Source organism: Phocoena phocoena, chromosome 4 (assembly GCF_963924675.1).
Source record: "Phocoena phocoena chromosome 4, mPhoPho1.1, whole genome shotgun sequence".
NCBI lineage: Eukaryota > Metazoa > Chordata > Mammalia > Artiodactyla > Phocoenidae > Phocoena > Phocoena phocoena.
This window is the reverse complement of record NC_089222.1, coordinates 77,919,408-77,933,616: the sequence shown is the minus strand read 5'-3', so window position 1 is coordinate 77,933,616 and position 14,209 is coordinate 77,919,408. Positions and strand designations below refer to the sequence as shown.

The window sequence follows — 14,209 nt, the reverse complement described above, 5'->3', positions numbered from 1 at the left end:
TGAGAGAGTGGCACTAACATATATATAGTACCAAATGTAAAATAGATAGCTAATGGGAAGCAGCTGCATAGCACAGGGAGATCAGCTTGGTGCTTTGTGTCCCCGTAGAGGGGTGGGATAGGGAGGGTGGGTGGGAGATGCAAGAAGGAGGAGATATGGGGATATATGTATATGTATAGCTGATTCACTTTGTTATACAGCAGAAACTAACACAACATTGTAAAGCAATTATACTCCAATAAAGATGTTTAAAAATTAAATAAAATAAAATAGAAACAAAAAAATAATAATAAAATAATTAAAATTGCCCAAAGCAAAAACCTCTATAGTTTTTGCCTTCTCTATATACCACCCATATTTAAAAAATCAAACCTTTTGTTTAAATAAGTTTCTTTTATAAGGAAACATCATATAATAGTATCTGTGAAATCATGTGTTTTATGTGTTTATTATATTTTTCCTAATATGCAAATTATTTTTATTCATTATGTATTTCTTGATACACATTAAAATAAACAAGTGCTATTTAATACAAAGCGAATAAAATAAATAATGTTTATTTACATATCACCTAAAATCATCTTGAACCTCCAGTGGGATCATATTTTGAGAAACTTAATTTCTAATTTTACTTTATTTTATTGGTACAACTTAAATGTAATTCGATTAAATTCTACACTTGAAGGCTTCAAATACTTGAAGGCCCAGTACTGAATTTGATTCTTTGGATATATAGACCATTTCTGATGATTATGATTTGTAATTGGGCCACTGGAACTTATGTTTTGGATTTTTTTCTCCAGTTAGTTGTGATGAGTTTTTATTGATTCATCAACAACTCTCCCTAGTTAGTTCTTTCTTTTCTAGTCTTCCTCTCCCACCAGATGGTAAGTTCCTTGTGGTCAAGAACTATCTTTGTATCCTATATATTAATAATGTCCAATAGGAATATAATGGGAGCCACATGTATAATTTTAAATCTTCTAGTAGCCTTATTTAAAAAAAGTAGAAAGAAACAGGTAAAATTAATTTTAATAGCATATTTTATTTAACTCAATATATCTCAAGTATTATTTCAACATGTAATCACTATTCAGAATTATTAATGAGATACTTTACGTTCTTTTATTCATAGAAAATCTTTTAAATCCAGTGTGTATTTTATACTTACAGCACATCTCAATTTAGATGCTAAATTTGCATTAGAAATCTAAATGGTCTGCATTTAGATTTCATTAAATTTACAATTAAAACAGTTTTCATTGAGCAGTGTCTCCCATATTGCACTATTTATCTAAAGTTAAAAATAACTACCTGCAGTTTTTCAAATTTTGAATCAATACATCTTTGATATTATTTGAAAGGTCTTATATTGTACAGGCAATTGTTTGGGGCTTAATTGAAGATCTTTCACTTACGTAAAATACATTTTTTTCTCTTTATAATTTTAAACAAAACTTCCATAGCTAAAAGAACAATTTATTTTACCATCTCTCCATCTAAAAATCTCTTTCTTCTTGTGCAGGAATCCAAACCATTTTATAGCTGACCAAAAGTATAAGCTCAGATCTGTTAAAAATTGTTTAAAAATGTTTGTTGAACATTTAATTTAGATTTCAGACAACTAATCTTCTTGATTCTTTTTTGACTTTAAGAAGAAACCTCTTATAAAATTTATCGTGTAATTGTTGAACATGTCCCTTAATATTATCCACTTAATTATCCTAAAAATTTTTTTCCATAACAGACATCAATTTTACTCTGCTGCAGTAAGTTGCATCTACCATTTATTGTGAAATTTGCGACATACTTCATCTCGTAGTTTTCTTCCTGCATAAAATATTCATAAGCAAATTACAATGTTATATCAGTGTGTAAAAAATAATTAGAGGGCTTCCCTGGTGGCGCAGTGGTTGAGAGTCCGCCTGCCGATGCAGGGGACGCGGGTTCGTGCCCTGGTCCGGGAAGATCCCACATGCCGCGGAGCGGCTGGGCCTGTGAGCCATGGCCGCTGAGCCTGCGTGTCCCGAGCCTGTGCTCCACAACGGGAGAGGCCACAGCAGTGAGAGGCCCGCGTACAGCAAAAAAAAAAAAAAAAAAAAAAAAAATAATTAGAACTGAGTTAGTTCATTGACACCAAGAAGATCAGTGACGGGTTATAATACTAGAAACAACATATGCCACCACGTGCACACTACAGTAATATCTTACCCAATGCAGCAGTTAAAGTGAAATGTACTTCTGCCAAAACAATAAAGTCGTGTTTGATGGAAAAATACTTTTCACTGTTTCTGTTTTTAAATTGGATTTTAATTAATTAAAATGAAGTAAAATTAAAAATTAGTTCTTTACTTGCACTAGTCACATTTCAAGTGCTCACTAGCCATGTTTGACTAGTGGCTACCATGTTAGACAGCATAGCTATGTAACATTGTTTTTCAAACTTTGATTCATAGCCAACCAATTTAGAGGGTTGACCACCTTTTTTTGTTTAAACAAAGTAGAATGGAATAAAAAAGAATCGAAAATATTATTGTATCTTCTATAGTAATGATACATATTTTTGTGATACTCTTGTTTCAGTATTTATGTACTGAATATTGGTAGGTAGAATATTTCTTATTCTGGAGTACAGTAAAAAGTTTTTGAAAACAACATCTCTGTAGCAGCTAGTAAATTGCCTTCCACATAATAGGCAAGAAAATCATATTAGTTCTATTGAATTGTGATCAGTAGAACATATTTGTAAGATGAGAGTTAAAATGATACTTTTTTTTTTAAGATGCTATTTAACTAAATTTTTCTCCATGCAGAACTAGAGGTTAGAGAGCAATAGGTAAGGCTAGAGAGGTAGGTTAGGGTCAGATTATGCCATACTAATAATTTTGGACTATTCTGTGGGAAATGAGGAGTAACTGTAGGGTTTTAAGGTAAGGAGTTATGTAAAAGATTGTTCTGACAAGGAAAAAACAACTTAAAATGATCACTTTGACCACAATATACCCTGTGTTTGCTTCTAATTACCCTAGAGTCAAGATCTTTATTCTCTGTTCAAGCTATAGAGTATAAGATCTTTCTTCTCTATTAAAAACCCTTTACACTAATGCCTAACATTCCTTTGTCTCTTCCCACATTCATTCGTTTACTGTGCAGGATTGCCTGCTTCTACTTTGGGCTTTCCAGGGGACTTCTTTGGGCCTGCCACGCTCCATTCCCCTAACCTACCTGTGTAATTTTCCCTGGTCCTTCAAAGAACTCCTGATATCATTACTTCCTGGATTAATCAGAATAACTGCTTCTCTAGATTCTAATTCCATTGTCTGGGCAGAAAAAAAAAATCAGTGGTTATGCTCCAAAGGTTCCTATGCTCCGAAGTTTCCACCACAATTATTTATTTACTGTCCATATGATTCCCATCACTTAATATGCGTTTAACCTGTGTAACCTAATGTAAACGTTTTTCTCCCTTTATGTATCAGTTTAATGTTTGATGATGGTGGTTGTTGTTTTTGCCTTTTAGACTTCAAGAGTGGAGACTTGAGTTGAACGTGTTCCTTACTTCAGGATACATGAACACGTTTATTCATTTATTTATTCATTCATTCTTTTATTTATATTTCTCACTCCCATTCCCTTCTCCCTACCTAGGATACCTCTCAAACGCATTTGACGTGTATCTCTTTGTGCTTTGCGACATTTGTATTGTTTTGTATGCCTCTCTGTTTAATTTATCTAAATGATGGCACATTATGTATCTCATTCTGTTTTGACGTTTTTTCACTAAACACTACGTGGTTTTTAAAATTACTTTTCATTTTGGAAATACAAAGGTAGAGTAGTATAACATCTGTATCCCCATAACCCAATATCAACAATTACCAATTTATGACCAATATTGTTTCATTTGTACTGTGCCCACTTCTCCCCTTCCTGTATTATGAAGCAAATCCCAAATGACAAATCATTTCACCCATAAACATTTCAATTTGTATATGTTAAAAAGATAGGGACTCTTTTTAACATAAATATGGTACCATTGTCACACTAAAAACGTTTTAGCAGTAGTTTGCTACGGTCAAATCAGTGTTTCAATTTCCAACTGTCTCATAAATGTCATAAGTTTTGGGTTTTTTTTTTAACAATTTGTTTGAATCAGGATCTAGATTAGGTACACGCATTGCAGTTGGCTCAAATGCCTTATAATTTGTAGGTTTCCTTTCCATCTCTCTCTTTCCCTTGTAATTTATTTGTTGAGGAACCAGCTCTCTTGTCTCCCAAGATCTGGATTTTGATGATTGCCTCTTTGTAGTACTTTGCCAAGTTCCTCTGCCCTTTGTATTTCCTATAAATTGTTAGCTAGAGCTATGTTCTGATTCAGGTTTTGGTTTTGGTTTTGATTTTACAAGACTACTTCATGGGTGATGCTACCTTCTTCCATCAGGAGGCACATGATATCTGGATAGCTCTCATTTTGTGATATTAGTGCTCTGTTTTCAAGATGTATCCCTGTGCTATGTGTACACCTAGTTCTTTGTACTCCATGGTATGAAAGCATTGCGTTTTGTATACCCACTTCCATTGTGTACTCAGATTGCCTCCAACTCATTGTCACCACAAATAACACTGCAGTGACATCCTGCACATCACCATAGACCTAAGAATTCTTTGGGAAACAAACCCCACAAGATTGATGGGTCATAAGCTATTTTAAGCTTAATTTGCCAAGTATTGCCAAATTGCTCTAAAAAAAATGCCTGCACTTGTCTATACTTCCATCCACAGTGCCCATTTCCCTATATGCTTACCAAACTTGGCATTATCCATCTTTCTAATTTTCACTAGTCTAATGGGTATAAAGAAATACAGCTTTTGTTTAATTTGCATTTTCTGGTTATTGATAAATTTGAGACTCATGTGGTTGTCTGCCCTTTAGGTTTCCATCTACTGTAAATTCCTCTTCTGCCAATTTCTCAGTGGTAGTTTCTTTTTCTTAATGATTTACGTATTCTAGATATAACTTCGCTGTTGATTTTTAAAAGTCAAATTTCTATTTGCTATCTGTCTACTAATTTTGTCAATGAATTCCTTATTTATCAACTTTCTGGTTTTTTCTTTCACATTTAGGTTTTCATCCCACCTAGAATCCACCTTAGTGTATGGTGTTAACTAATGATACAGGGTTTTCATTTTTCCCTCCATAAAGTGAACTAGTACCATTCACTAAACAATCCTTAGCCCTTTGATTTTTGTAGTGCCGCCTGTATTGTAGATTGAGTTTCTGTGTCTTAGCTCTCTTTTTTCCTTCATTGCTCTCTTTGTTCTTGAGCCAATACCATACTAATTTTATTACTCTGGATGTGCAGTTTGTCTTAATATCTGTCAGGACAAGGGCTTCCTTTTTCGTATTTTTAAAGGATGAGTTAGTTTTCTGAGGACTTTTATTTTCCCATATGAACTTTGGAGCAAATTTCATAAGTTTCTAAAAAAAATTCAACTGGAATTTTAATTGTGATTGAGTTGAATCATGAATTAGTTTGGGGTGAATTGACAGCATAGACTCTGTCTCCATTTATTTAAATCATCTTCTGTGCCCCTATGTGCTTCACCCCCTCCCACCCATAGAGGTCTTGGGTCTTCCTCGTTTATGCCTAGATACTTTATAGTTCACATTTTTAAAAAAATTGTTAACGGTATCTAATTTTTATTACATTTTTAAATTAAACTTTATTTTGAGATAATTATAGATTCACATGCAGTTGTAAAGAATAATACGAAGAAATAACATGGACCCTTTACCCAGTTTCCTCTAATGATACCATCTTAGAAAACTACACTGCAATATCACAACCAGAAAATTGACATTGATATAGTAAAGATATGGAACATTTCCGTCATCACACGGCTCCCTCCAGTTGCCCTTTTATAGCCACACCTACTTCCCTCCCACTCTACTCCTTTAACCCCTGGCAACCACTAATCTCTTTCCCGTTACTATAATGTCACTTCAAGAACGTTACATAAATTGAGTCATACAGTAAAGAGAATTTGGAGTTAGCTTTTTTCACCCACAATAATTCTCTGGAGAGTCATCCAAGTCATTTTGTATACTGGTAGTTATTCCTTTTTACTGCTGAGTAGTATTCCATGGTATGGATGTACACAGTTTGTTTAACCATTCACCTTTAATCTTTTTTTCCCCTCCACCTTGTTCATCAGAAGAAACAGTAATTTATCCTTTCAAATAGGAGCTTTTTAAAGAAAAAAATGAATCTGCCTACTCATTCTAGGAAATAATGTTAGTAATTCATCTATATAATAAGCATTGAAAATTTTAAACTATGTGAACAAAAATTATTCTTATAAATATAAAAAATTTAAGGGATTTATTAACAAACTGACAAATATTTTCTATTTCTGATTCTGGTATTCCAATTTCAAAATGACTTACTTTTTTCTATGAGTAAGAGTTTAAACTCTAGATTTTGAATTTGTAATAATGTTTTCTTTTACTCCTCTTTTACAGCAATTTGAGATTTTTGATGATTGCTTTAGCATATGCCATACCACTTGGTGTATTTGCTGGCTGGTCTGGAGTTCTGGACTTAATTTTAACACCAGTGCATGTCAGCCAAGTAAGCATTTTATTTCTTTATATCTTGTAGGTATTTTTAGTTCACTACAATTATAAATATTGTCTACTTGTTCTTACTTTTAGCTTCAAGGCCTAGGTAAAACGTTATCCTGTGTCACTGCTGCAAAAGGAAGATCCTTATGAAATAGTTATAAATAATATTGATTTTCTTCCTGGATTTTGTTAACCACCATGAATTTCACATTTACTTGGGTATGATTACTTATGCTAATAAACAGAAAAATAAAGAAGGAAAATCTTAGAATCCTTGATTTTTGGTTTATAAAGATGAAGATCTCGTCATTAAATATATGGCTATGCCTACATCTAATCCCTCACTTTCTCTTTAGCCTCAGTATCTCATTTCCTTAAAAATAACCATTTTAGGGCTTCTCTGGTGACGCAGTGGTTGAGAGTCCGCCTGCTGATGCAGGGGACGCGGGTTTGTGCCCCGGTCCGGGAAGATCCCACATGCCGCGGAGCCTGTGCGTTGGGAGCCTGTGCTCCGCAACAGGAGAGGCCACAGCAGTGAGAGGCCCGTGTACTGCAAAAAAAAAAAAAAAAAAAAACAAACCATTTTATCTATATGCTTGCTTATGACATCCGTTCCTTCTCCTTGCTTCCAAATAGCATGGTAGAAAGGGGTAGAGAGATTTGGAAGGTCAAATGGAAGAAATCCAGCACACTGATGTGATATTCCATTGTATGAATAAACAACAATTTGTCCAATCTGCTTTTGATGAACATTTGGAATGTCTGCATTTCGGCTGTCATAAACAGTGCTGTATGAATATTCTCATATGTTTCTTGATGCACCTCTCCATACATTTCTGTTGAATATTTATCTAGGCATGGAATTGCTAGTTATAGGGTATGCCTGCTTTGATAGATGATGCCAAATTTCCCCAAAGTAGTTGTATTAGTTTATAGTCCTACCAGCAGTACATGAAATTTCCCCTTGTTGCACATCGTTACCAGCACTTGGCAATGTTAATCTTTTTAAATTCAGACGTGCTGATGACTGTGCCGTTGTATGCCATTGTGGTGACTTCCATGACATCTTTTGAAGTGACATCCTTTTTTGTGACATACCTGTTCAAGTTCCTTGCCCACTACTGGGCTACCTTTTTCTTACTGATTTACAAAGAAGAGAGCTGTGTGAAAGGGAGCTCCCCAGCATGTCCTGGCTGCAGAATGGACTGCACATGTAAAGGGCAAAGCTACCAGAGACTTATTAGAGAGACTGTTGTGGGGTGGAAAGCAGAACAAATATAGTAGAGGACAGGCAGTGCAGGACCCTTGAAGTTCTGGCCCAGCCAGAGTGGTATGACCTCATTAACACCTTGTTAATATCTTAGGCTTCTGCTGAGACACCAGAAAGGACAAACTTTAGAATCAAGGACCATACCCTAGTTAGAGTAAGGCCTATTCTACTTAGACCCACCATGAACAAAGCCTAAAACCAAGCCCTGACAAAAATTTGCAGAGGGGATAATTTGGAGATTGAGTCCTGCCAGGTGAAAGGAGCTTGGGAAACAACTTGGTTTCTAATATTCCTCCCTAATAAAGCACAAAATCAAGTTTACACAAGTTCAAGGTAATTGAATGGCCTACTACACAAAAATGAACTATTTTATAGAAAGATAAAATTATCCAGAATCTCGATATTGTATCACCCACAGCATATAGTATACAGTTTTTAAAAAATTAGACATACAAAGAAACAGGAAAATATGGTTCATATTTTTAAAAGAAAAAAGTAGTCAATAGAAACCAATTTAGAGATAGTCTAGATATTGGATTTAGCAGTCAGAGACTATAATGCAAAAGAGAGAGTGAGAGAAATCTTTTCTTGCTCCAAGTTCATAAATATATTCCCCTCTGTTATCTCGCAGAACTCTGTTATCCAGTACAGTAGCCACTAGTCACATGTGGCTATTTAATTTGAAGTTTAAATTAGTTGAAAGGAAATTAAAATTAAAAAGTCACTTCCTGATTGGCACTGGCCAGTTTTCAGGTGCTCAGTAGCCACTTGCAACTTATGGGTACCATGTCGGACAGTGTTGACATAGAACATTTCCATCATCACAGGAAGTTCTATTGAACAGTGCTGTTCTAGAAACTTTATTGTTACTCCTGTCACATTTAAACCTAGAATTGAATTTTGTGCTTGTTGTAAGGGTTAAGTTTCTTTTTTCCCACATAGTTCTCCATTAACCTAGTATCAATTTTTGAAAAGATTGTTCTTTCCCCATTGCTCTCTAGTGTCATCTTTGTCATAATGAAGTGCCCTTATGTGCATGGATGTTTCTAAATTCTTTTTCTCATCTAGTTTATTTGTCTATCTCTGTGCCAACACCAAATTGTCTTAAGTGTTCTAGTGTTAGAATAAGTTTTGGTGTTTAGTAGAATAAATACTCCCCTTATCGGGATTTAGATTAGAATTTTATGAACCTACAGATCAGTTCAAGAATTAACTTTTTTTGTAATAGTTCGTCTTCCAAATCATTACTATTATATCTCTCTTCGTTTACTTGGGTCCTAACGTCTCTCTAAATCTCTTTTCTGCAAAAACACCCTCTATTTATTTGTTAGATTTATTCCCAGGTATTTGATGCTTTCTGAAGCTATTGTAATTGGTAACTTTAAAAATCTTATTTTCTGTTGGTTGGCATGTAGGAAGTATACTTGGTTTTTGAAAGTGATTGAACTACAGCTTGTCTTATATACAGCAACCTTATTAAACTCACTTATTTATCCATAGATACTTTGACCTCTCTGCATACATCTCATATCGGTTGTTACTAATGACAGATGGAGAAAAATACATTTAATAAAATTCAACATTGAGATGATCATATGTTTTTCTCTTTTAAACTGCTAATTTGGTGAATTCCACTTGTTGATTATAAAATGTTAAACTACCTTGCATTCCTGTACTAAATGCATTTTGTCAGTGATTTATTATACTTTTTATATATCACTGAATTCAGTTTGCTTACATTTTGTTTAGGATTTTTTGCAGTTAGGTTCATGAATGAGATTAGTCTATCTTTTTTTTATCTTGTCCTGCCATTTCAATTTTTTTTAATCTTTATTGAAGTATAATTGCTTCACAATACTGTCATTAGTTTCTGTCGTACAACAAGGTGAATCAGCCATGTACATACATATATCCCCATATCCCCTCCCTCTTGAGCCTCCCTCCCACCCTCCCTATCCCACCTCTCTAAGTCATTGCAAAGCACTGGGCTGATCTCCCTGTGCTATGCTGCTGCTTCCCACTAGCTATCTGTTTTACATCCGGTAGTGTATATATGTCGATGCTACTCTGACTTCGCCCCAGCTTCCCTCTCCCCCTCTGCCTCGCCCTCCCTGTGTCCTCAAGTCCATTCTGTATGTCTGCATCTTTATTCCTGCCCTGCCACTAGGTTCATGAGTACCTTTTTTTTTTTAGATTCCATATATATGTGTTAGCATACAGTATTTGTTTTTCTCTTTCTGACTTATTTCACTCTGTATGACAGACTCTAGGTCCATCCATCTCACTACAAATAACTCAATTTCGTTTATTTTTATGGCTGAGTAATTTTTCATTGTATATATGTGCCACATCTTCTTTATCCATTCATCTGTCGATGGACACTTAGGTTGCTTCCATGTCCTGGCTGTTGTCAATAGTGCTGCAATGAACATTGTGGTACATGACTCTTTTTGAATTATGGTTTTCTCTGGATATATGCTCAGCAGTGGGATTGCTGGGTCATATGGTAGTTCTACTTTTAGTTTTTTAAGGAACCTCCATACTGTTCTCCATAGTGGCTGTATCAGTTTACGCTCCCGCAAACAGTGCAGGAGTGTTCCCTTTTCTCCACACCTTCTCCAGCATTTATTGTTTCTAGATTTTTTGATAATGGCCATTCTGACCGGTGTGAGGTGATACCTCATTGTAGTTTTGATTTGCATTTCTCTAATAATTAACGATGTTGAGCATCTTTACTGCCATTTCAATTTTAGTGTCAAGGTTTTGCTAGTCTCATAAAGCAACTTCTGAAGTGTTTCCTCTTTTTCTATTATTGGAAGAGTTTGTGTAAGTTTAGTGGTTTGGGGCTTTTGTTTTTCCCTAAATATTTGGTAGAATTCGCTGATGAAGCCATCTAGTTTTCTTTGTGATATGAATTCAGTTTCTTTAATAGTTATAAAATTATTCAGATTTTCTACTTATTACTGTGTCAGTTTAAGAAATTATACCTTTCTAGAATTTGTCCACTCCATCTCAGTTTTCAAATTTATGGTATTAAGTTCTTCATTGTATGATATTATTAGGTCTCCAAGGTAAGTCATTGTATCATTCCAGATATTGATTTTCTGTATCTTCTTTCTCATATTTTCCCTTGAATAATTTCAACAGTAGCTCTTTAATGAAAACTTATTTTTTATTTCATCAATTTTTGATTTTATCTTACTTTTTTTCTAGTCTGTTTTCTTGAGTGATGTCACTTTGCTTTCATTTTTCTAACTTTTTAATATGAATGCTTACATCCTTGATTTTTAGCTTTTCTTCCCTAATACATGCACTTTAAGGCTATTTATGTCCTTTTAAACACAGATTTAGCTGCATTCCATACATTCTGGATTTTCATTATTATTGAATTTAAGATATTTTCTAGTTTCCAGAGTTACTTAGAAAGACATTTTTTAATCTACAAACTGTGGAAGATCCTCTAGTTCTTTTTTTTTTAAGTCCTAGCTAAATTGCATAAATGTGGTCATAAGGATATACTATGATTTCAGTATTTTCAAATTTGTTGACCCAATTTTTGGTGAACTATTTTCTATAATTCTTGAGTGTAGTGTTTTATATATGTCAACTAGATCAATTCTGTTAATTGTGTGTTTCATATCTTCTATTCCTTATTCATTTTTGTCAGCTTGTTCTATCAGTTACTGAGAGAGGTGTGTTAAGATCCTACACAATTATTTTAAATTTGTCTATTTCTCCCTTTTATTTCTGTCGATATTTTCTTTATATATTTTAAGACTGTGTAATTAGGTGCACATAAATCTAGAATTGTAGTATCGACTAATGAATTGAACCTTTCATCCGTAGGAAGTTTTTCTTTTTTTTCTGGTAATGCTTTTTTGCCTTAAAGCCTATTAGTTACACTAGCTTTCTCTTCATTTGTGTTGGCATGATATATCTTTTTGCATTTTTTTACTTTCAGACTTTCTTTAGGTACACCTTTTATAAGTAGCATATCATTTTTTCTTTAATTCAGTCTGATAATCTTTGTGTTTTAATTGGAGTATTTAGTCCATTTGCAGTTAATGTAATTATTGATAAATTTGAGTCTAGATCTACCACCTTACGATTGGTTTTTATTTTTTTCCAGTCCAGTCTATCCTTTTTCTCTTCTTTCTTACCTTCTTCTGGATTAAGGATTTTTTACTACTCTTTTTCCCCCCTTTATTAGCTTGGTAATTATAGTCTCTTTTACTATTTGGTGGTTACCCTAGAAAGTACAGAATGTACACTTCACTTATTAACATCTATTATAAATTAGAACTTTTACCTCTTCCAGGACTGTCCTTAGAACCCTTGCACTCCATTTAAGCCTCTACCATACTTTGTGCTATTATTGTCATATATTTTAAACTGCCCAAGACACATTTTTATTGTTATTTTACAGTCAATATTCATTTAGATTCACTCTCATATTTCCATTTTGTTGCTCTTCATTCTTTCCTTAATCTTCAGTCTTCCACCTGTGATCATTTTTCTTCTGTCTAAAGAGCATCCTTGAGAGAGAGAGAGAGAGAGAGTCAGTGTGTGTGTGGTGTCTGTGTGTGTGTGTGTGTGTGTATGCGTGTTTTGTGTAGGTCGGCTTACAACAAATTCTCTTGTTTGGGGTTTGTTTTTTTACTTTGGTCTGAAAATGTCTTCATTTGACCTTTGTTTTGAAGATTATTTTGTATTGCATATAGAATTCTTGGTTAGCATTTATTTTCTTTTGTTTATTTGAAAATACCATCTTCTTCTGGCCTCCATTGTTTCAACTGAGAAGTCAGCTCTCAAATTTAAAAGCTTGCTGCATTTAAGATTTTTCTCTTTGTCTTTGGTTTCAGCAGCTTAACTAGGTGGCAAGTTTTTAAAATTTTATGCTGAATGGATAAAGAAGATGTGATTGATATATATATATATATACACACACAATGGGATATTACTCAGCCATAAAAGAAAATCTGCCCTTTGCAGCAACATGGATAGACCTAGAGAATATTATGCTTAGTGAAATAAGTCAGACAAAGACAAATACTGTATGATATCACTTATATGTGGAATCTAAAAAATAATACAAATGAATGTATATACAAAACAGAAACAGACTCACAGATATAGAAAACAAACTAGTGGTTACCAAAAGGAAGAGGGAAGTGGGGAGAGAGGCCAAATTAGGGGTATGGGACTAAGAAATACAAACTACTATGTATAAAATAGATAAGCAACAAGGATATATTTTATAGCACAGGGAATCAGAGCCATTTTTTTGTAATAACTTTCAGTGGAATATAATCTGTAAAAATACTGAATCACTATGCTGTATACCTGAAACTCATATAATCCTGTAAATCAGCTATACTTCAGTTTGAAAAATAAAAATAAATAAAAAGTAATTCAAAATGGAAAAAAAATACATTTATTCTGCTTGAGGTTTGTAGGACTTCTTGAATCTGTGGCTTGATGTCTCTCACCAGTTTCAGAAAATTCTTAGCCAATATCCCTTTGAAGCTCATGCTCCATTTTCTCTATTTCTCTCTCCTTCAGTAACTCTAACCGTATATGTTATATTTTCACACTGTCTGTCCTATGTCTCTTACTCTCTGTTCTGAATTTTCTATCCTTCTGCCTTTCTCTACTTCAAACTGGATATTTTACCTAGCCTCTCTTCCAACTCACTATTTCAGTTTTCAGCTCTATCTAATATGCTGTTAAACTCATCTGTGAGTTATTAATTTCAATTATTATATTCTTAAGTTATAACATTTTTTTGATGCTTTTTCATAGTTTCCAAATTTCTGTGGAAATGCTTGTATTTTATTTCTTTGAACTATTAAAAATAGTTATTTAAAGTCTGTATCTCCTAACCCCTTTATCTGGATCCCTGTGTGTCTCTTTATATTTGTGACATTCATTCATGTTTTCTTATTCCTTATGTGTTCAGTTATTTTTGACTGAGTGCTCAACATAGTATATTAAAAGTTGTAGAGATAATTTAAGCTTCAAATGATGTTCTTTTCCTCCAGAAAGAACTTATGTTTTTTCTTAGGAGTCTAGGGATACTTAATCTAGTTTCAAGAATTGAGATCATTTAAAGCTGGGTTTTAATCCCTCAGAATACAGTTCCATTTCTTCCTTCCTCCCTCCCTCCCTCCCTCCCTCCCTTCCTTCCTTCCTTCCTTCCTTCCTCCCTTCCTCCCTCCCTCCCTTCCTTCCACAGTTCCATTTCTAATTTACACTGCTCTTAGGTATAACTCTCAGAGTTCCCAGCTAAAGTCTGGGGTTTTCTACAAGGCCAA

General features: G+C 34.0%; 1 protein-coding gene across 1 annotated transcript in view; it reads left to right on the top strand.

Annotated features, from left to right (window-relative positions):
- The window catches only part of SLC49A4 (solute carrier family 49 member 4), an 86,859-nt gene that overhangs the window by 38,957 nt on the left and 33,693 nt on the right, over positions 1-14,209 (top strand). Inside the window, exon 5 of the mRNA XM_065876987.1 lies at positions 6,524-6,632. Within this exon, the coding sequence (XP_065733059.1) occupies positions 6,524-6,632 (109 nt within the window). The remainder of the gene's footprint in view (positions 1-6,523; positions 6,633-14,209) is intronic.